The following is a 24,066-nucleotide window of genomic DNA, read 5'->3' on the forward strand; positions in this document are numbered from 1 at the left end:
AAGGTCAGTTCCCCCCAAACCCCTCCAGTAATCAAATTTCTGCATATCAGGTCTCTGTGCCAAATTTGGTCCAGATCCATCGGTGTTTGGGTTCACAGTGTTCTGTGGATGTAGGTCAACTATAATTCCCCAAATCAAGGTGAATTTTAGCCAAAGACCTCCAGTATTATTTGCTGGTCATGGGGGCTCTGTGTGCCAGGTGTGGTCCAATTCCATCTTTGGTGGAGTTCAGAGTGCTCATTGATTGCCAGTGAACTATAAATCCCAGTACCTACAACTCCAAAATGTCCAGGCCAATTCTCCTCAAAACCCACCAGTATTGAAAGTTGGGCATATCGGGTATGCATGACAAGTTTGGTCCAGATCCATCATGGTTTGGGTTCATAGTGCGCTCTGGATGTAGGTCAACTGCAACTCCTATAAATCCCTCCAAAGACCTCCAGTATATTTTGGTGCTCATAGGGGTTCTTCTGCGTGGTACTGTGAAATCCACACCTGTGGTATTTCCCTGCGTCCACGCAGCTGACTCGGATCTTTCTTGAAAGCGTTTCCTAATTAGGGACTCCAGCCCCGCCCATCTACTCCTAATAAAGCCAGGCAGCGGGGCTTGGAGCCTTAATTGTACCGCGAAAGACAGTCGTCTTCAAACAGAGCAGGTAGATTGCATTCTCATCACACCATGGTGGCCCCGCCAGCCATGGTTTGTCATTCTGCTCCAACTTGCAGGCAGCTGTTACATTCAGTTGCCACTCAGACCAGACTTGCTGGCTATGGGCAACAACCCAGTCCCGTACTCCCAGGTCACTCAGTTCCGGTTGACGGCGTGGCAGCTCCAGCCTCAGCCCTCTCTCAACCAGTAAGGGGCATTTTGGACCTTGCCCTGAGACCTGCCACTAAACATTCTTACATTTGTAAGTGGTGTCATTTTTGCATTTTTTCACAAAAGCAAGGGGTTCAGCCTCTGTCTGCTTCCACTTCCCTCCTCCTGGATTTTTTGATCTCTCTGTCAGATTCAGGACTCTCATTATTATTCTTGAAGGTCAATCTGGCAAATATAGATTCGTTTAGAAGCGAGCATTCTCTTCCCTCTCCTTTATCCAATCCTTTTGTAAAGAGATTTCTGCAAGGCTTTAGAAATTTCTGGCCCCAAGTAGGCCTGTGCCCCCCTTGGAGGTTGGAGGTTGTTCTTTTCGCCCTTACGAAACCACCATTTGAGCCAATGGCCACTTCTGACATGTTCCATCTATCATGGAAAATGGCATTTTTAGTGCCTATTACTTTTGCTTGTCGCGCTAGCGAGCTTATGGCTCTTGAGTCGATAGTCCTTACCTGAAATTTCATAAGGCTGTCATGCTGGGCACAGACATTTCCTTCTTACCTAAGGCAGCATCATAATTTCATATGTCTCAGGACATTGTCCTTCCAACCTTATTTCCAAATCCTTCTACTCCCCTGGAGCAGTCTTTGCACCTTCTTGATGTGCGGAGGGCTCTTTCTTTTTTTTGTCCACCGCACAGCTCCATTACGGAAGTCCCTACGACTTTTTGTTAAGTACCGTAGGGATACTGTGGGCCTTCCTGTTTCTACCCAGAGGTGGCGGCCTGGATAGTTGCAGCTATCCGGCTAGTTTGTGAAATGGCAGGACTGGACTTACCTGTTCAGATCCATGCTCATTCCACTAGAGCATTGGCACCCTCCATGGTTTTTTTGCACAGTGTGCCTCTGCATGATATCTGTCGGGTGGCCATATGGTCAACACCGCATACTTTTGTCTCCCATTATAAATTGGATTTAGCTGCCAGGAAGAAGATGGCTTTTGGGAGAGCAGTACTTTTTTCTGCACTAGCATGACACCCGCCATCCGTGGGACTGCTCGCTAGTCTACCACAGGTGTGGATTTCACAGTACCACGCAGAAGAAAGTAAGGTTGCTTACCTGTAATCATGTTTCTTCTAGTGGTAACTGTGAAATTCACACAACCCGCCCATCCTCCCCACATTCTGTCATGCCTTTTATCTCCGACTGTCTTTCGCGGTACGGAATTAAGGCTCCAAGCCCCGCTGCCTGGCTTTATTAGGAGTAGATGGGCGGGGCTGGAGTCCCTAATTAGGAAAAGCTTTCAAGAAAGATCCGAGTCAGCTGCGTGGACGCAGGGAAATACCACAGGTGTGAATTTCACAGTTACCACTAGAAGAAACATGATTACAGGTAAGCAACCTTACTTTCTGTGTGCCAAGTTAGTTCCATGTCCATCATTGGTGGAGTTCAGAGTGCTCATTGATTGAACTATACATCCCAGAACCTACAACTCCTATAAATCAAGGCGAATTCCTCCCAAACCTCTTCAGTATGTTCAGTTGCTGATCAATTCCTCTGTTTGCTGTGTGCCATAGAAAATAATTGGAAAGGGTTATGGGAGAGGCAGTGGGCAGAGTCATACAAATTCCACTCCAATGGAGAGATTACGAAACACTGGATGTCTGTTGTGGAGAAAACATATAAAATCTAGGATGAAATGGTTCCTGTATGAAAGCCTTCACTTGGGTGTTGAGCAGTGTGGTGTTTGTGGAGGGCACTGGCAGGGGTCTTGGACATGTTCATGGCGCTCACCATAACCCGCAGTATCATTGGAGGGAGGGCCATTGGTGTCTCCTTAGTGAGAGCTATAGCTGTTTGTGGAAGTGGGAGCCTGTCCAAGTGGACACCCCAGCCACACACACATACATATTTTCACTTTTATTATGTGTATAGATTATCTGCCGAAGAACTTCAAACTACATCTTTCCCAGGTACCTTTGAGTTTGGACATGACTGGACTGCTCCAAAACCGTTTTACAACTAGGTTTGTTCTTTCTCCTTTGTCTTTTTTTTTTTCCTCCTTGCTTCCGTAGGGTGGATCCATGCTGTTTACACGCCAGTCGATTCCCTGGTGTTTGGGGGCAACATCCTGCATAGCTTTAATGTTCCCATGCAGCTTCGCATCTACGAGATTGAGGACAGAACGAGGGTAAGCATCCTCCAATCCCTTCTAACTTTGCTCATGCATGAAATTCCCTTTGTGGGAAAGGCAAGCTGCGGATGATCCTGAGACCTGGAAAAAGACAGGTAACTTTGCAGTAGGGAATCTCTTGGGTCTGCTGGGTGGATCGAGGGCTCTTAAGCTGTGGTCTAGCCGCGGATTCACATTGGAAAAGTGGATCTTTGCAGGACAGGTAAGAGCCAGTCCAGTTATACCTAGCATGTCCCAGTGATGGGTGAAGTGCCACATTTTCAAGGCCAGGTTTTTGGACTTGCAGATAATGTGTTGTCAAAGGCTTTCGTGGCCAGAATCGTTGGGTTGCTGTGAGTTTTCGGGGATGTATGGCCATGTTCCGGAAGCATTCTCTCCTGACGTTTTGACCACATCTATGGCGGGCATCCTCAAAGGTTGTGAGCTCTGTTGGAAATTCAGCGAGTGCTTGGGGGAATCCCCACCCCGACTGACCAGGAGTGCCTCTGTCTTGTCTGGATTTCATTTCGACTTATTAGCCCTCATCCAGTCCAATTTATCTGTTTGTCATGGGATCTTGTTTCTTTTTCTTTCGTGGCTCAAAATTCTTTATGCACTGAATATTTGGGGAATCATGAAGCTTTGTTGCTTCTTCCTAATTTGCAGTTCAGATGGAGACTTGGAACTCAAGCTATGGCCCTCCCCACGGTTTTTAAATAGTGAGTTACTGTTTTGACTGCCTGATCTTGCCTTGGACCGGGATGAAGCAGGGTTGAGGCAGTAACTGTGATTTATAACCTGGTCACAATATATCCCCCTCTGTGGTTTTATTCTAGGATGGAGAATTTAGATGGGTGTTTCCTAATTCCTGGGGGAGGCAGGAAAGCATTAGCGAGACATTGAGACAGAATGCAGGTGGCCTACAAGTCCTAGCATTCCCAGCTATGCCAGGAGTGTGCCCTGAGGGGGCATATGAACCTATTTTGGGGGGCCCCAACACCCCTTTTGTCTAAGGTGGGGTGCTGCAGAAAATAGGATGCTTCATTTCCTCCATAGGTTGCTGCCAATTGAGAGTTTTGGTCTCATCTGGCAAGGCAGAACCCTGGCAAGAGCAACCATCTGGATTCTGCGGGTAGCATTTCTCTTTCCATTAAAGATTGTCATTGTCTCACAAAGTCCTACTCTGAACATTGAGATGTAAACTCTGTCCTTCTTATGGAATGCCCATGACCAAAAGAATGGTGTAGTAACTGCCAACTTCTTTCTTTGGAGGAGATGCCTAGTTGTGCTCCAAGCTGCAAGGGCCCAGTTCTCGCTCCGACACCTCCTCCTATTTCCTTACGAGATTTAAGGTGCCCTCCCTGCAAAAAGCAGGCCTTTTGTAGAAGTCTCTGGGCTATCTTCATTTATTTTCCCTTTGAACTAGGAAAGCTATCTTTCTCCGGCGAGGATATTACTGTTGAGAAATAATTAGCAAAGGAAGAAAAACGTCGGTGAGTGGTAAATTATTGATCATAGAACTTGCAGCTGGAAAGCATCAATTAAAAACCTCCCCTCTAAGCCTTTTCTGGCACAGGCTTTATTCCTTTGGTAGAGGATATATTGGAATCTTAAATGATGGTATTCCAGATCATTTGGTTCGGTGATTCTTTAATTTTTGAAATAATCACCTCCCTTAATGCTGTTGAGCTCTTGCAAAGTACAGAAGCAGTGCACTGCTGTTTTGTCCTTATGTTCCACCTTTCTGTCATCATTCAAACCAAGATGATAAATATAGGGGAGTTTTCCTGGTAGTTTCCCAGCCAGTGCCTATGCTGCCCTAGACTACAACTCCCAGGATTCCAGCGCATTGATCCATGGCAGTTCACGTGGGGTCACACTGCAGTGAATCTACAGTAGTGGTTCCCAACCTGTGGGTTGCGGCACAGTGGTGGACCACGAGAACTAAAATCTGGTCTGCAAACCACCTTCCTCTTTATTTTATTTTGTAATTTCCGCTTCTTTTTCAAGAGCTAACCAGCCCCAGCCCTTTTGGTACTAACGTTGGAGAGTGGGCCCTGGTCAAAGTGATCCCTGATCAAAGTGAGCCCTGGTCAAAGTGGGTCCTGGTCAAGTGGGACCTGGTCAAAAAAAGGTTGGGAACCACTGATCCACAGTATAGCTGGACCCTCTGCTTGGGAGGCAATTCCACAACCAATATGTTCTTATAGGAAAAGGTCTGTCTTCTGTACTCATAATGACAAGTTCTCAGGGTGTTGGGTCTTGCTTCAATGCCTTGAATTCCCTTTTGGTCTTTTAAAAGTAATGCTCTCAAACATCCTTGCTTTTTTGCCTCACATCAAGAATCCCTTTGGTATGGAGTCCTGTTTCTGACACTGGAGACATCAGAGATGCTGCCTTTTGGCCTGGGTCCTCGGCCCCTTTTGCCCCTCAGCAAACGGGTTTGTAGCCGTGAGGCCCCCTCATCTTTTATTCACAGTGGCCGCCTCTTGCGCAGCACATGCAGGGCCTATTTCAGGAAGACATTGAATGAGAGGCATAGTAGGAATCGGCTGCGGGATGGAGCTCGTATGGCCTGGCCATTAGGAACTGAAATTGCCAATTCCCAATTGACCTTTTGACGGCACACGGGAGCACTGCATGCCTTTGACTTGCCTTGTTTTGTGCATTTGAATTTGAATATATCGAGTATATATAAAAAAACAAACGACTAAATTTGGTGACGCTCGGAAACCTGTGGGCAAAAATGTTGAGCAAACGCTGTCTTTAATATTCCCCAGGCATGTGGCTGAAAACCTTTTGAAGGCCGAGGGGTGGAACAGGCAGCTTCCCATTAGTAAGTCCAATTCTTTGAAAATTTTGTTTCCTGCAGTGCTCTCTTAGGAAAACAATGGGCAAAACAAATTTGAAAGAAAAAAAACCCTACCATAATTCGAGTTCCTTTTTTGAACATCCCTCTTTTAGCATTGCTGATTCCCCTTATGTCTGGTCTGACCGTTGTGATGCACCATTGGATAGCAAATTGGAAAACTCCCAGAAGCCCTTATGAGCTTGTTAAATTGTCAGGAATTCTGGGAGTTTGAGGACGCCTGCCTTAGAGAGATCTTCCATTTTTAAGGGAGAGTGCAGAAGGGTATTGCAGGAAAGTCACCCTGGGTTGACAAAACAAGAGTTCAGTGATGGAGCACATTTATTTATTTATTTACAGTGTTTATATTCCACCCTTCTCACCCCGAAAGGGACTCAGAGTGGATCACAGAATACATATACAACAAACATTCAGTGCCGTTGTACACTGACAAGACAGACAACTGTACATAGATAGAGGTATAGATAGGCTTTTCCAGCTTCGGCATCTTGGAGGCTCTGCTCGGTTTCGACCACGGGGAGTGGGGGGTGCTGTCACTCCATCTTCCCTGCCGAAGAGCTTTTTTTTGCAAACTTCCTCCTTGATTGAATCATCAGCATTTTTCTGGCATTTCCTTATGGTTGCCTTAAATACCTCCCCGCTATTTATCTACTCACATTGCTGTTTTTGAAACTGTTAGGTAGAAGAAGCTGGACTTAAAGGCCAGGAGCTCACCTTGACCCAGGCTTCAAACTGTCAACCTTTCGGTTGGCAAGAATTACTGCAGCTGGCGGTTAACATGTTGTGTTAAAGCCTGGCCCTCCTTTGTGGGTAGCAAATCCAGTTAAAAGGATTCTGTAGCTGTTGATGGGGAAGCTGTGTCAGCATAGGTCTGAACTAACAACGCTGGGCTAAATCCAGGGCCAGCTTCACAAGATGGGGCATTTTGGTACTTCAAACCATTAGCCTCAACAGTCCTAGTTATTTTGCATCTGATTAGATCAGTTGCTACCTAAAGAAACTTCATGAGTTTCCAGGTTAGGGGAGTTGAATGTGAGTACCATCTCTCAGCCGCTCCCTCCTCCCCATGAAATCTCAGGACCACGTTTCAGCTGCAGTATCAGTGTGAAACTACCCATATTTAAAAAGCTGGATTTTTTTGCTAGACTGCAACACTGGATAAGTTGTAATATGTGAAGCTGGAGGTATAAAGGGTACACATAAAGGGTTCAGTTTCTATGGTGCTCAAGCATTTTATGAAAGGTAAGAAGAGCCGGGCTGGACCAGAGCGAAGACCCATCAGATCCTGTTTCTGGCAGAAGAGGAATTCAGTGGAATTAGCTTCTCTTCCTCCTTCAGTTTCTCAGGAAGTGAATGTTCTCACTTCCCTGAGATGCTTGTTTCTGGCAACAATTCTTGAAGGCAATTGCCCCTTCCTTGCTCTCTGCACATGGAATTGAGAGTCCCACTACCTCTGAACATGGAGGTTTTTTGCGGCTGGCAATTGTGGACTAGCCTCCTCTATAAATTTGTCTTATTATTTTCTGAAGTCACCTTAAGCCCTGTGTTTGCAAGTGCCATGCACGAGATGTGCGCTCTGTGAAGCCGTACTTTCGAATGTGTTTTTTGTCCTCCTTGGATTAGCCCTGGAGGGGTGGGGAGGTGGGCTGGGTGCAGCGATGTGAGAAATGGGATGTAATGCCCAGGTAATCGAAGAAATGTGCCGCTTTCCTTTTTAAATGGGCATTCTCTGGAGATTCTCATCTATCTGTGACCACGTTTATGAATATTTACACACCAGGCCAGGGAAACTGGCTCCGGAGGTGGAAGGTCTCTTTCCTGGGAGATTGGAGGAGGGAGCCATCTCGAAAATTCAGCCCTCCCTTTCCCTCGCTCCCTTTCCCTTCCCAGGAAAGTGCAAAATTGGTGAACCACAAAACGAAGCGCTCAGCTCTCTGCTCGGGGAAGGCAGGCAGGGTTGCTCATTGCGTATGCAGAAAGCATCCATCTCCCTTGGCACCCACCTTCGCTTCCCCTCCTCCCGCTCCTGCAAAGAAGGCGGCCTGTACGCTCGATAAGATGATAACTGATTCAAGGAACCGCAAACTTCCCTGCCGCCCAGATGGATTGATGATTTTTTCCCATTTTGCTTGCAGGTGCAGGCCAAGTTCCGCTACCCATTCTACTATGAGATGTGTTGGTATGTCCTAGAGAGGTACGTCTTTTGTGTGGCCCAGCGCTCCCACCTCAGCAAAGAGTACCAGAAAGAATCAATGTTCATTGGTGAGTGGATTCTTTTGCAGTCCAGATTTGGAAGGGGCCTCGTGGTTCCTGCATAGATGGACCTAACATGCTCAACTGGGGGATACAAACTCCTTTATTGTTTCCTAGAGGACTAGGTGTGCATGGCTAAACCATGGGCAGCTCAACTGCAAGTTTTTGGCTGAAATTAGATGGCCCCATTTCCTGTGGGCAAGGAGAATGGAAATTTAGGCTTAACTCTGTTGTTACTTGGGGGTGGGATGGAGTCACGAGCTGTAAATTCCCCCCGAAGAAAAGAGGATCAATGTGATCCATGCTCTTAGTGGAACATAGGCATCGTATCAAGGTTCTGCATAAAGGAAATACCCTTTGGGCACTTGGATTAAATTATGTAAACCACCCAAATAATATGACCTCTAGGCAGTTGATGCACTCTCACATCGTTTAGCTGACCATTGCACTTTAGGTAGCATTAAGTGGGCTGCGATAGTGCATAGCGAACAGGGGAATATCTTGCTTGGTCACATGAAGCGGGCATCAGTTAGTTGTGGAAGACAAGAGGCTTCCTTATCCAAGGTCAGCATTCTTGGCTCACATTGTTCTATCTGATTGGCTGCATTAGCGTGTTCTCCAGCCTTGGCCTTGTGCCTCAATGCCTCCTAAGTCTCAGGGGAAGACCGGGTCAGAAGTGGAGGTGCCTCTCTCACACCACCATCTTAGCCCTTCAAATGAGGCTGTTGGCTTAAATAATCATGCTGTCTCCTCCAAATGAATCTTTCTATTAGTTCCCCAATTTCTAGCATTGTAGAGACACCGTTTGAACCATTTTATTTGCTGTGTTTGCGTTCCTCTCAATCACTTTGCCAGATTGGATGCCCGAACCTGCATTACTAAACGATCACCCAATGTTTGAAGTTTCAGGAAGGCTAGAAAGTTGGGGACTAAAGGGAAATTTCTTGGGAGGGCAGAATTCTTATGGGGGTAGTGTCCTCACCCCACATAGCTAGATTTTTTTCCGTGTCAGGAGTGACTTGAGAAACTGCAAGTCGCTTCTGAAGTGAGAGAATTGGCCATCTGCAAGGATGTTGCCCAGGGAACGCCCGGATGTTTGATGTTTTACCATCCTTGTGGGAGACTCCTCTCATGTCCCCGGATGGGGAGCTGGAGCTGACAGAAGGGGCTCAACCCGCTCTCCCCGGATTTGAACCGCTGACCTGCCAGTCAGCAGTCCTTCCAGCACAAGGGTTTAACCCACTGTGTCACCGGGGGCTAGATGTTTGCTGGGAACATGACCAGGTTAGCTGATCTTCAGAAGTTCTCTGCATCCTACTGCAATCCTTCTGTCAGGTGAAGATATCTTAGCCTTTTCTATAGTCTGAACGACTAGAAGGTACTACCAGCTGTCAGTGGAAGCATTCATTGCTGATGTCACTGACCCAATGCTTGAATCTGTTAGCTACTTTTTGGGCTACCGCCAAAACCCTACCTTTGGAAGACAATCACCTTCGCCACTAGTGATGGGCTATAATACTTTAAGCTACCACTGGATCCAGTCCCTCTAGTGACCACCTCTGGTATGGCAGATCTTTCCCTTCTGACCCATCCCCAAGCCTTTGGTCTATAATTTGAGAGCCACACGTAGGGCCCATTCTCCTGAATACAGGACCTACGGTGCCCCATTTAATGCTCAGATAGGACGGGCTGTCCAGCCCTAAAAAAGACGGCACATTTTCTATATTAAGAGACATATAGGAACCTAATACAGCAAGGGTCATCACCAAACTAGTGGGGCCAGTCAAATAACATGCCCATCCATGCTACTTGTCACGTAAGAAGATAGCTGGATATTTTAATGCCCATTGTTTTAACACCACCCCAGTCTTACATTCAGATTGGATCTTGGGATGTTACCTTTTTGAAGTAAGCAAGAACCCTTTAGGGGTAATCAACCCCATTCGGGCTGGATAAAAGCATCCCATGTCGAAGAGCCCTGTTCACAGATTTCCTCCTTTTTTTATGGAGTCGCTAGCATTTTCTGTTATTTCCTTATAGGGTAAAGGTTTCCCCTTGACATTAAGTCTAGTTGAGTCCGACTCTGGGGGTGGTGCTCATCTCCATTTCCACCTCCAAAGTCATGTGACCAGCATGACTGCATGGAGCGCCGTTACCTTCCTGCAGAAGTGGTACTTACTGATCTACTCACATTTGCATGTTTTCAAACTGCTAGGTTGGCAGATGCTGGGCCTAACAGTGGGAGCTTACCCCACTGCCTGGATTCGAACCGCCAACCTTTCGGTCATCAAGTTCAGCAGCTCAGCGGTTTAACCCGCTGCACCACCAGGGACCCCCTATTTCCTTATGGTGCCATTAAAATACCTCCCCAGTAAGCGGTACCTATTTTTCTACTCACAGCTGTTTTCAATCTGTTGGGTGGGCAGTGAGCTGGGCTAAAGGTCAAGTGCTCACTCCTGACCCGGTCTTCGAACTGCCAACCTTTCAACTGGCAAGATTTACTGCAGCTGGTGGTTAACCTGTGCTAAAGCCCGGTAAGGTTGGTTAGGTACATACCCCTTTCATGGTCAGATTTGTACAGCTTGAACCATGTTGAGAATTTGGAGCTGCTAATAGCCTGGCTGTCCAGTTAAATGCCTTGATTGTAAATGTATTCATTCAGCTTCTCTCTTGAGTTCAAGATCGAAGGCTCATGAGACAGGGTAGGGTATACTTCTAGCAATTTCTGATGTTTTGAGCTCCAGACTTTGCATTCTGACAGATGTTCAAAACATAGCTTTGGGAAAACCCTAGCTGAGGAATCCTTTATGATCCTCCAGTTGTTGCATAGGGAAAAGTGAATGCGGGATCTTATGGAGGGTAGACCAACTTCTGCCCTGACAAAGGTTACTGGAGTGGCTGGTGGGAGTCTCAGCAGTTTCTTAAGGAATGTATTCTGGAGGGCCTGTGTCTGTGAATCATCAGTATCTGTGAATCATCCCATCTCCAGGCTGTGGCGCCGTACATCATCTGGGCAGTAACTTTGCGCTGGAATATTTTTTAGAGCGGGGGCAACCATATGGCCCCCTGCAGTGTTATAAAATCTCAGGATTCCTCCAACTGATTTTAGTGCCACTGCTCTGCTGTGTTCTATATGAGGCTTCCATGATAGAGGCTCTGGAAAATGTACTCCCAGGTATTTAAATTCCCTGCATTGTTCAATCTGGTGGCCACCAATGGACCATCTGAAGTATGACTGTCTTTTATGAACACCATCACCTTTGTTTTATTATAATTGATATTCAGCTTTTCTTCAGAATGCCAAGCTTAGTAAGCAGCCTTCTTAGACCTATTTGGGCAAATGAGACTAACACCATGTCATCTGCATATAAAAGAGCAGAAATCTTCTTTGATCCTACTGAAGGTGGAAAGAATTCTGGACACTTACTTACTTAAGTGATCCCTCGTTGTCCAAGTAGGATAATCCTCCAGGATGGGTCCGTAGGTGACTATGGAGACCTATTCTTGATCTGCATTGTCTCCCACAGTGAGGGCATTGGTTTCTAGGTGGAAGGCGGTCCCGGTCAGGTTGGCTTGACGTGCCTTCCTCTTGGCACATTTCTTTCGCCCCCCCCCCCATTCGTGCCTCCTCAAATTCTGCAGCACTGCTGGTCACAGCTAACCTCCAGCTGGAGTGCTCAAGGGCCAGGGCTTCCCAGTTCTCAGTGTCTATGCCAGAGTTTGTAAGGTTGGCTTTGAGCCCATCTTTAAATCTCTTTTTCTGCCCACCAACATTCCATTTTCTGTTCTTGAGTTCAGAGTAGAGCAACTGCTTTGGGAGACGGTGGTCAGGCATCCGGACAACGTGGTCGGTCCAGCGGAGTTGATGGCGGAGGACCATCGCTTCAATGCTGGTGGTCTTTGCTTCTTCCAGCACACTGACATTTGTCCGCTTGTCTTCCCAAGAGATTTGCAGGATTTTCTGGAGGCAGCGCTGATGGAAACATTCTAGGAGTTGCATGTGACATCTGTAGACAGTCCACGTCTCGCAGGCGTTGGGAGCAGGGTTGGGAGGACAATAGCTTTATAAACAAGCACCTTGGTATGCCTACGGATGTCCCGGTCCTCAAACACTCTCTGCTTCATTCGGAAAAATGCTGCACTCGCAGAGCTCAGGTGGTGTTCTGTTTCGGTGTCGATGTTGACTTTGGTGGAGAGGTGGCTGCCAAGGTAGCGGAAATGGTCAAAGTTTTCTAATGTTACACCATTAAGCTGTATCTCTGGCATTGGAGAGGGATTGGGTGGTGACTGCTGGAAGAGCACTTTGGTTTTCTAAATGTTCAAAGAGAGGCCAAGTTTCTCGTATGCTTCTGCGAAGGTGTTTAGAGTGGCTTGTAGGTCTTCTTCTGAATGCGCACAGACAACATTGTCATCAGCATACTGGAGTTCTATAACAGATGTTGTTGTAACCTTGGTTTTGCCTTTCAGTCTGCTGAGGTTGAATAGCTTGCCATCTGTCCGATAGATGATTTCCACTCCGGTGGGAAGCTTCCCATCCACAAGATGAAGTATCATAGCGATGAAGATGGAGAATAAAGTTGGGGCAATAACACATCCCTGTTTGACACCTGATTCCACCTTAAATGGGTCACTTTGGGAGCTACTGTTGTCCAAGACTGTTGCCATCATGTCATCATGGAGGATCCGCAGGATGTTCACAAATTTGTTAGGGCACTCGATTTTCTGGAGGATGGTCCAGAGGGCGCTGCGATTCACTGTGTCGAATGCCTTTGCAAGGTCAATGAATGCCATGTACAGTGGTTGATTTTGTTCCCTGCATTTTTCTTGGAGCTGTCGTGCAGTGAAGATCATGTCCACGGTTCCTCTGGAGGGACGGAAGCTGTTCTGGGATTCTGGGAGGGTGTCTTCTGAGAGGGCTAGAAAGTGGTTTGCAAGGATTATTGCGAGGATTTTCCCAGCAGAGGTTAGAAGGGAGATACCTCAATAGTTTCCGCAGTCTGTTCTTTCCCCTTTTTTTGAAGAGGGTGATGATGGTGGTATCCTTGAAATCTGCTGGGATTTTCTCGGTCACCTATACTTTTTCAATGAGCTGGTGGAGTTGTTGTGTCAGGTCCTCCCTCTTTAAAGATTTCAGTAGGGATCCCGTCAGGTCCGCTGGCTTTGTTATTTTTTTGTTGGCTGATGGCATTGCTGACATGAGGAGCCCCCAGTGGTGCAGTGGGTTAAACCCCTGTGCTGGCAGGACTGAAAACCGACAGGTCGCAGGTTTGAATCTGGGGAGAGGCGGATGAGCTCCCTCTATCAGCCCCAGCTCCTCATGCGGGGACAGGAGAGAAGCCTCCCACAAGGATGATAAAAACATCAAATCATCCGGGCGTCCCCTGGGCAACGTCCTTGCAGATGGCCAATTCCCTCACACCAGAAGCGACTTGCAATTTCTCAGGTCGCTCCTGACACGACAAAAATAAAATAAAATAAAAATTGCTGACTTATTTCAAACTAGGCAGTGCTGCAAGCTCATCCCTGGTTTGTTGTTGTGGGATTTGTGAGAGAACCTCTTCGGCCACATTGGAGCTGCGATTCAGGAGGCTTTGGTAGTGCAATTGATTTTTTGTCCTTCAGAAGTTTTGGTTCCATCTGATGAGCGTAGAGTATGTATGCCATGGTTTCTTGGTCCATAGATGACCTTTGTGGCTTTGAAAAATCCCTGAGCATTATGGGTGTCTGCCAGGTGTTGGATTTCTTCAGCCTTCTTTGTCCACCAGATGTTCTTCTCTTGTCCTTCTTTGGACCTCAGCTTTTGCACTGGCATAGATCTTTTTCTTAGCAGCACAGTTGACGTCTCTCTGCCATGTTTGGAAGGCTTTCATTTTCTTGTAAATTAGTTGTTGGATCGCGTTGTCATTTTCGTCAAACCAATCTTGATGTTTCTTGGTTTGGTATCCAATAGTTTCTTCACAGGCTGTGATGATGGAGGTCTTCAGTTTGTTCTAATGTTCCTCAACATTTTCAGGATGTTCTATGGGTAGATGGTCCTTGAGTGCTCTTTGGAGAAGGGCTTGTTTGGAGGGCTCCTGAAGGGCTTGGGTGTTCATTTGCTCCTTGTCTTTCTTCCTTGGAGTCTGCGCTTGGGGGCGACCTTGATAGCCATCATGGATCGGAGTAGCCTGTGGTCTGTCCAGCAGTCATCAGCACCTGTCATGGCTCTTGTGAGAAGCACGTCACGGCGGTCTCTGGCACGTGTGATTACGTAGTCTAAGAGGTGCCAATGCTTTGACCTGGGGTGCTTCCATGATGTTTTGAACTTGTTTTTCTGGTGGAAGAGCATGTTGGTGATGACAAGGTTGTGTTCTGCACATTTGGTGAGAAGCAGGATGCCATTCGAGTTGCTGTTTCCAATCTCGTCTTTTCCTATGGTCCCTGGCCACAGGTCAAAGTCTTGCCCGACTCTTGCATTAAAATCCCCCAGGAGGATGATTTTGTCCTCCTTAGGTATCTCTGATAGGATGGTGTCCAGCTGACAGTGAGACTGAGACTAACACCATGTCATCTGCATATAAAAGAGCAGAAATCTTCTTTGAACCTACTGAAGGTGGAAAGAATTCTGGACCCAAAATGCTGTTATTTATATGGGAAGTAGAACCCATAGGATCAGCAGAAGGAAGGGAGCCCCAGAACCAAGACCTGGTTGGGTTGCTTTTTGAATGATAACTCACAAAAACCCCAGTGGAGGTCATACTCTAAAGAAGTAACATGGTTAGGTTACTGGTTGGCTTTCCTTGGCTATGGTGTTTGGAATGACAATGACCAGCGTCCTTGGCATGTGTTCTCTAGCTCTACTTTCAGAATTTTCTTCACATTTCCCTTTCTTCTTTCCTAGATACAACAAGGAAACACAGCTTAGATAGCTTCTCCTCAGATTCCTGTGCAGACATGGATGACGAATTGTGTGATATTCACACCCAGGAGAAGGAGGAGAGCCCAGAAAAAAACCCCAAGGCCTTTGTGGATGGAGCGTCTTCTCCAAACAGCACGCATTCAGAAGGGAGAGAAATTCCTGGGAAGAAGCCGAAAGCAACAGCTGGTGGCCGGTGCCTCAAAAGGACTTTGTCTAATGCTTCGGATGAAAGCGTAAAGTCCACGCCAGCCGACTATCCCAAAACGCCCACCGGCTCCCCCGCAGCCGAGGTTTCAGCCAAATGGACTCACTTGACAGAGTTTGAACTGAAGGGCTTGAAAGCCCTCGTTGAAAAACTGGAATCCCTTCCAGAGAATAAGAAATGCGTTCCCGAAGGCATAGAGGATCCTCAGGCTCTTTTGGAAGATATGAAGGTAGGGAGAGGGGTCACACTCCACACCAAGCACGTTATTAATACTGAGTTTGTCTTGGGCTTGGTTTCTGGACTCCTCAATGTCATACTTGCTTGCAAAGTGACTTCTTATTATAATGCAGGGTTTTTTTTCCCAAGACAGTTTCTTTCTAGCAATCTCTAGCTCCTCCTGCAGAACTTTAGGATCAAATTGTGTCAGACATTGACCACAGTATTGCAAAGGAACACATAAACATTCTTAGAGAGGTGTTCTCGCTAGGAATCTCTAGGTCAGCTAGGAATCTCTAGGTCAGCGTTTCTCAACCTGGGGATTGGGACCCTTGAGGGAAGTTGCAAGGGGGTTTCAGAGGGGTCTCCAAAGACCATCAGAAAACATATATTCCTGATGTTCTTAGAAATCCCTTTGGCAGAGAAGGCTGAAGATCTCTCCACCTGTCCTTCTCTTCCTTTTTGGAAACAGATGGCAAATCCTCCCACCAAAGGCCCTCCTCTGCTGTGATTGGCCGGCCTCTCAGCCAAGGGGAGGGCTGTTTCCAAGACTCCAAGCAGGGAGGGGAGAGCAGGCATGCTCAGTGCATGGTAGTGTGGTGTGCGGGCGAGGGAGAGTGCAGAAAGCTGGAGAGAGGCTTGCGCCAGTGAATCCCTTCAAGGCAAGGGGGTTCTGTGTGGGAAGTTTGACCCAATCATCAGTGGGGTTCAAGGGGCTATTTTATTGTAGGTGGACTATAAATCCAAGCAACTTCAACTCCCAAATATCAAGGTCTATTTCCCACAACCTCAACCAGTGCTCACATTTGGGCATATTGAGTATTTGTGCCAAGTTTGGTCCAGATCCATCATTGTTTGAGTCCATAATGCTCTCTGGATGTAGGTGAACTACAATGCCAAAACTCAAGGTCAATGCCCACCAAACCTTTACAGTATTTTCTGTTGCTCATGGGAGGTTTGTGTGCCAAGTTTGGTTTAATTCCATCATTGGTGGAGTTCAGAATGCTCTTTGATTGTAGGTTAACTATAAATCCCAGCAACTACAATTGCCAAATCAATTCCCCCCCAACCCCACCAGTATTCAAATTTGGGACTATCGGGTATTTGTGCCAAATCTGGTCCAGTGAATAAAAATGCATCCTGCATATCAGATATTTACTTTACAATTTATATCAGTAGCAAAATTACAATTATAAAGTATCAATAAAAATAATATTATGGTTGGGGGTCACCACAACATAAGGAACTGTATTAAGGGGTTGTGGCATTAGGAAGGTGGAGAAACACTGCTCTAGGTCAACTTCCACTGGAGTTGTAAGTCTTAAACAGACATTCTTTTTATCATTGATGAAAGCTTCCCAGGTGACCTCCTTTTAGCTGCAAAATGTGGGGGTAGTGGTATGATAAGGCCTGCTTAATAATTGTGGGTTCACACCCTTCTTTCTACATCAGAAAGCTGAAGGAACCGCTAACCTTTGAGGCTCCAGCTTAGATCATCCCTCTCCTCCAGCAAGTTACCTTGGGCTAGGTTTTCTTCTGCCTCACCAGCCTGTTTTCCTTTTGAAACAGAATATCCTGAAGGAGCATGCAGACGACGATCCACATCTTGCCATTTCTGGAGTCCCAGTGGTGTCCTGGCCTAAGAAAAATGCAAAGGTAGGATTTTAGAACCAAACTTCATCGCCATTTGGGCGTCTTTGTCTTTCCTCACCTTGTTGGATCCAGTCAAAAGCCTGGCCAACTGATACTTCTCCTTTGGATCAACACCAGTGTGAGGTTTTTTGAGGTGGTTCAAGAAGACATGTAGTAAATAAGTAGCCTGATTCCCATTGCTTAGTAAAATTTGTGGATCTACATGGCTGCCCTGGCTTTATATCTCATCCTTCGCAAGAGTGAGGACCACAAAGACACCAATTTGATGTAATGCTTGAACTGACAAAGCATAGAGTGGGAGCATTGGCAAGTAAGATGAAGAAATCATTGCAGGAGGAGTGACTTGGGTTAACTATGGTTTAGCAGGATGTTTCAATGGATAACCCATAGTTAAGAGATGTGGCTTCACCTCCAGAGGTCATTATTATTCTCAAGAATAACATTGATCAAAATAACATTGATCAAAAGGAATATAGTGTCTAGATCAGTAGTTCTTAACCTGTGGGCCTCGGACCACCAGTGGGCTGTGAGGATGAAAATCTGGTCTGTGAGCCTCCTTCTTCCTCTATTCTATTTTATTTTATTTCTGCTTCTTTCACACTGCCTGCCACTCCTTCCCTGTTGCTGACCAGCCCCGCTCCCTCGGATAGACCACATCAGCTCTAGATTATTAAATATGGTTTTCTGTAGGCGAGCAGAAGGTGACTACTGGATGGCATATGTTCTGTATCAGAAACTAGAGCCAGGCTTGTTTTCTGCTGCTCTGGAGACTAGAGCTCAATGGAGCCATGGGTTCAACAGGAAAGGAGATTCCACTTGAACATTAGGAAGAACTTCTAGAGTTGTTCCAACAGTGGAACTCACTGCCTCAAAGTCCAATGGAAGCTCCTCCTTTGGAGGCTTTTAAACAGAGGCTGTTGGGAGTCCCTTGGTTGTGGTTTTCCTGCATGACAGAATGGGGTCTCTTCCAACTCTAGTATTCTATGATCAATTTATTATTAATTTATTAATATTAATACCGCTCTCTCTCACCCCAAGGGGGACTCAGAGTGGTGTACATGGCAAAATTCAATGCAGCAATAAACATACAAAAGCAATACATAACATTAGCTAAAATCAATAACATATAAATATGATTTAAATCAATTAAAACACTATACATAAAAACATAACATAAAACATATTAAACACTAGCCATCCCCTGCCATGTGTTGCTGTGGCCCACATGGGGGTTCTGTGTGAGAGGTTTGGCCCAATTCTATTGTTGGTGGGGTTCAGAATGCTCTTTGATTGTAGGTGAACTACAAATCCCAGCAACTACAACTCCCAAATGTCAAGATTCTATTTTCCCCAAACTCCACCAGTGTTCACATTTGGGCATATTGAGTATTCGTGTAGAGTTTGGTGCAGATCCATCATTGTTTGAGTCCACATTGATCTCTGGATGTAGGTGAACTACAACTCCAAAACCAAAGGACACTGCCCACCAAATCCTTCCAGTATTTTCTGTTGGTCATAGGAGAATTGTGTGCCAAGTTTGGTTCAATTCTATTGTTGGTGGGGTTCAGAATGCTCTTTGATTGTAGGTGAACTATAAATCCCAGCAACTACAACTCCCAAATGACAAAATCAATTTTTTTTTTTAGTGAAGGACATGCATTGGGTTGTTAGGTGTCTTGTGTCCAAATTTGGTGTCAATTCGTCCAGTGGTTTTTGAGTTCTGGTAATCCCACAAACAAACATTACATTTTTATTTATATAGACCAGCTGTCCCCTGCCACGCGTTGCTGTGGCCCAGTCTGTTGATATGGAAAGTAAAGTAATGAGAAAGTGTTGATTTCTAATATATGTAATTTCTTTAAGCTTCTTTCTTGCTGTTTCTTTGTCATTGTTGATGTGGAGAGTGTCTGGCTTGCCTACTCTGGAACATGGAACATATAATTGTCCTTCTTCAGGGGTCCCTTTCAAATCTATTATACTTGTGTGTGTGTGAATCATATTTATCTATATCTATGGCTGGATGGCTCTTTGTCAGGAGGGCTTTGATTACGTTTTCTTGTCCTGGTGAAGGGAGTTGGACTGGATGGCCTTGAGTATTTTCTGTTGGTCATGGGGGTTCTGTGTGGGAAGTTTGGCCCAATTCTGTCGTTGGTGGGGTTCAGAACACTCTTTGATTGTAGGTGAACTATAAATCCCAGGAACTACAACTCCCAAATGTCAAGGTCTATTTCCCCCAAACTCCATCTGTGTTCATACTTGGGCATATGGAATATTCGTGCCAAGTGTGGTCCAGGTCCATCATTGTTTGAGTCCATGGTAGTCTCTGGATGTAGGTGAACTACAACTCCCAAACTCAAGGTCAATGCTCATCAAACCCTTCTAGTGTTTTCTATTGGTCATGGCTTCTTTAAAAAGCTTCTTTTTAAAGGGGTTTTCCACATTTGTGTCCTGTCCCTCTAGCCCCAATGAATATGGAAAGGGGACTGCGAAAATCATTATCTCAAGGCAGCATGCATTGCAATTCCCCATTCTGTTCCATTCAGACCGGTGGCTTCAGCAACTGTTAAATCCATTTCCTTGCATTTTATATGGTTCATGCATGTGCTTGAATGCACAGTGTTATACTGCTGCACAAGGAGGAGGACGGCGTGAAAGAGGCTTGCGGGAATCTCTGTTCGTCATTGTCACCTGCCCACTAATCCCACTCCACTGGGAAACTGCAAACAATTACTACAGAGAATTCCACTGTAATATCATTGATCAGAAATGGGATGCACCTGATACATCTAGGAGTGGGGACTGGCTTCCTCACCAATTGTACCGATTTAAATATACATGGAGCAGTGCCTGTTGCCACAGGGTTTAATTTCAAGAAAGCAAGGCCAGGTTAAGTGACCAGTGGTGACATAGCGCAGGGGCTAAACATGTGAGATCTTCATTTTCTCTCCTCTAAGCAAAACCTCTCCAGCTCCCTAAGCAATTACTCAGAGGCATTCATAGTTTTTAGGGCTTTGGCAGTTTAGAATTATACCCAGCCCTCTGCGTTCCCCTGAAAGTGAAAAACTGGAATGATGGGAGGACCTAGAGATGCTGAGAAAGAACACCTCCCAAGTCATTTCCGTCTTTCAGCAGCAATCGCATTGGAGGACATAAGACATTGACTGTCATAGCCTGCCTCTAGCCATTAGGAGAGGCAGGTTTCAAATACAATCTGTTGTTGTTGTTCTGTTGCTGTTGTTGCTATTATTATTATTATTATTATTATTATTATTATTATTATTATTCGCTTGAAGTATGGCAGTGCTATCAGTGTCCAAGTGCATTCATTCAACAGTGCAGACATCCCCCCCCCCCCAACTTCTATTATTATGTATTATTAATATTAACTAGCTTGGGTTTCTGGCTGCAGGATGAATTACAACTCCCACCATGGTGGGTCAGTCCCATCAAATCCCTCCAGTACTTTCAGTTGGTCATAGGGGTTCTGTGTGCCAAGTTAGATCCAGGTCTATCATCGGTGGGGTGCAGAGTGCTCTTTAATTGCATCTGAACTATGTATCCCAGTACCTACAGCTATCAAATGTCAAGGCCAATTCTCCCCAAAATCCATCAGTATTTAAATTTTGGCATATTGGGTATGCATGCCAAATTTGGTGCAGATCCATCATTGTTTGCGTTCACAGTGCTCTCTGGATGTAGGTGAACTATTATTCCTAGAAATCAAGATAAATTTCCCCCAAAGCTTTCCTGTATTTTTTGTTGGTCATGGGGGTTCTGTGTCCCAAGTGAGGTCCAGGCCATCATTGGTGTGGTCCAGAGTGCTCTTTGATTGCTGGTGAACTATAAATCCCAGTACCTACAATGGCTATAAGTCAAGATGAATTTCCCCCAAACCTTTCCAGTATTTTTCTTAGGTCATGGGGATTCTGTGTGCCAAATGTGGTCCAGGTCAATTGTCAGTGTGCTCTGACTTGATGCAGATTGTTAACTGGAGCAAATTACAGGGAGTGGTCAACCCCCCTGTTTAAACAGCTCCACTGGCTGCCGATAAGTTTCCGGTCCCAATTCAAGGTGCAGGTCATCATCTATAAAGCTCTAAACCAGTGGTTCTCAACCTGTGGGTCCCCAAGTGTTTTGGCCTACAACTTCCAGAAATCCCAGCTAGTTTACCAACTGTTAGGATTTCTGGGAGTTGAAGGCCAAAACATCTGGGGACCCACAGGTTGAGAACCACTGCTCTAAACGGTTCAGACCTGCCTATCTTTGTGATTGCATCTTCCCCTACAACCCACACAATCTTTAAGATCTTATGGAGAAGCTCTTCTCTTGCTTCCATCTCTGTCTCAGGTGTGGTTGGTGGGGACGAGGAAACGGACCTTCTCAGTCGTGGCCCCCCAGCTCTGGAATTCTCTCCCCAGGGAGATTCGACTAGCACCCTTCTTGTCCACTTTCTGCATGGACTTAAGCACCTGGATGTTCCACTGTGCCTTTGACTAGGCAATTCCTTGGATCGCGAGTCCTAGTCAGGACACACACAAAATATTGTCCTTAAGCACTTTAACATTGTTATATTTCAACCTTCACTGATAAAATTTTCTATCCTTAATGCTGCTATATGATATATGCACTTTACTCACTAGCTCTTACCACTATGGTTGTGGCACCAGTCTGCCCACCCACAACGAGACACTGAATCTTACCATTGGTTATTGGCCGTGACGTTTTGTTTTATATTGCTTAATATTATTGGTTTTTTATTTTGTTATATTGCTTCTGTTATTATTTTGTTGATGTGATTTTAATGTATTATGTTTTAAGTGTACCATTGGGCCTGGCCCCATGTAAGCTGCCCCAAATCCCTTTGGGGAGATGGAGGCGGGGTATAAAAATAAAGTTATTATTATTCTCATGCGGGGACATGAGAGAAGCCTCCCACAGGATGATAATACATCAAACATCTGGGCATCCCTTGGGCAACGTCCTTGCAGACTGCAAATTCTCTCTCACTAGAAGCGACTTGCAGTTTCTCAAGTCATTCCTGACACAAAGAAAAATCATTAATAATAATTATTATACCCTTGAGGCATGTCAGTGCTAGCAGCATTCAAGTATATTCATCCAACAGTGTAGACATTCCCTACAGCTCATATTGTTATTGTTGTTGTTCTTCTTCTTATTATTATTATTATTTATTACTAGCTATCCCCTGCCAGGCATTGCTGTGGCCCAGTCTGGTGATCTGGAGTTGAAAATAATGAGAAAGTGTTGGTTTCTAATATATCTAATTTCTTTATGCTTGTGGGTAAACAGTATTTCTTGTTGTTTCTTTGTCTGTTGATGATGAGATTGTCTGGTTTGCCTACTCTGGAACATGCAACATATAATTATCCTTCTTTAGGGGTCCCTTTAAAATCTATGATACTATATCCCTCATATAAATATATGTGTGTGTGTGAATCATATATATCTATCTATATCTATGGCTGCATGGCTCTTTGTCAGGAGGGCTTTGATTATGTTTTCATGACCCAGTGAAGGGAGTTGGAATGGATGGACTTAAGGCAACATTTCTAAACCCGGGGGGGGGGGGGGAGGGGGGGGGGGTTGTGAGGGGGTGTCAGAAGGGTCACCAAAGACCACCAGAAAACACAGTATTTTCTGTTGGTCATGGGGGTTCTGTGTGGGAAGTTTGGCCCAATTCTATTTTTGGTGGGGATCAGAATGCCCTTTGATTGTAGGTGAACTATAAATCTCATTAACTACAACTCACAAATATCAAGGTCTATTTTCCCCAAACTCCATCTGTGTTCACATTTGGGCATATTGAGTATTCTTGCCAAGTTTGGTTTAGATTCATCATCATTTGAGTCCACAGTGCTCTTTGGATGTAGATGAACTACAACGCCAAAACTCAAGGTCAATGCCCACCAAATCCTTGTAGTGTTTTCTGTTGGTCATGGGAGTCCTGTGTGCCCGGTTTGGTTCAATTCCATCGTTGGTGGAGTTCGGAATGCGCTTTGATTGTAAATCCCGGCAACTACAACTCCCAAATGACAGAATCCATTTTTTTTAGTGATGGTCACTCCTTGCGTTAGTAGGTGTCTTGTGGTCAAATTTGGCAGCAATTCATCCAGCAGATTTTGAGTTATGATGTCATTCGAAATGAGCATTTTACTGCAGATGCAGACTGTGGCCAGGAAATCAGAAGACGCTTCCTTCTTGGGAGGAGAGCAATGTCCAATCTCGATAAAATAGTAAAGAGTAGAGACATCACTCTGGCAACAAAGATCCGCCTAGTCAAAGCCATGGTATTCCCTGTCGTAACCTACGGGTGTGAGAGCTGGACCTTAGGGAAGGCTGAGCGAAGGAAGATCGATGCTTTTGAACTGTGGTGTTGGAGGAAAGTGCTGAGAGTGCCTTGGACTGCGAGAAGATCCAGCCAGTCCATCCTCCAGGAAATAAAGCCCGACTGCTCATTGGAGGGAAGGATAGTAGAGACAAAGTTGAAGTACTTTGGCCACATCATGAGGAGACAGCAAAGCCTAGAGAAGACAATTGTGCTGGGGAAAGTGGAAGGCAAAAGGAAGAGGGGCCGACCAAGGGCAAGATGGATGGATGGCATCCTTGAAGTGACTGGACGGACCTTGAAGGAGCTGGAGGTGGTGACGGCCGACAGGGAGCTCTGGCGTGGGCTGGTCCATGAGGTCACGAAGAGTCGGAGACGACTGAACGAATGAACAACAACATATAATTACTATACCCTGCAGCCTTGGAGAAGTGTTGCCTCAAAGAAAGCGGCGGAAAGCTCCGTCCGGCTTCGCCCCTCTTGGGGCCACTGACCAACCTCTGTCAGGACAGCCCAATTTCCCCCCTTTTTCCTCGCTCCGCCTCTTTCCCCTTCTCGGCCAATCGGAGACCGCTCTTTGTTCTCCACGAGCCCCGCCTCGCCATTGGCCGGCGCGGCCGGAGTCCCGCCCCTTCCT

The 24,066-nt window shown here is 45.8% G+C and overlaps 1 protein-coding gene across 7 annotated transcripts in view; it reads left to right on the top strand.

Annotated features, from left to right (window-relative positions):
• Positions 1-24,066, top strand: part of KDM2B (lysine demethylase 2B) — a 71,852-nt gene that overhangs the window by 30,246 nt on the left and 17,540 nt on the right. For all 7 annotated transcript variants that reach the window (XM_067473117.1, XM_067473118.1, XM_067473121.1 and 4 more), the window contains 4 exons: positions 2,892-3,007; positions 7,994-8,120; positions 14,992-15,443; positions 17,000-17,086. In XM_067473117.1, coding sequence (XP_067329218.1) covers positions 2,892-3,007; positions 7,994-8,120; positions 14,992-15,443; positions 17,000-17,086 — 782 coding nt within the window. The remainder of the gene's footprint in view (positions 1-2,891; positions 3,008-7,993; positions 8,121-14,991; positions 15,444-16,999; positions 17,087-24,066) is intronic.

The sequence above is a fragment of the Anolis sagrei genome, chromosome X (assembly GCF_037176765.1).
Source record: "Anolis sagrei isolate rAnoSag1 chromosome X, rAnoSag1.mat, whole genome shotgun sequence".
Classification (NCBI taxonomy): domain Eukaryota; kingdom Metazoa; phylum Chordata; class Lepidosauria; order Squamata; family Dactyloidae; genus Anolis; species Anolis sagrei.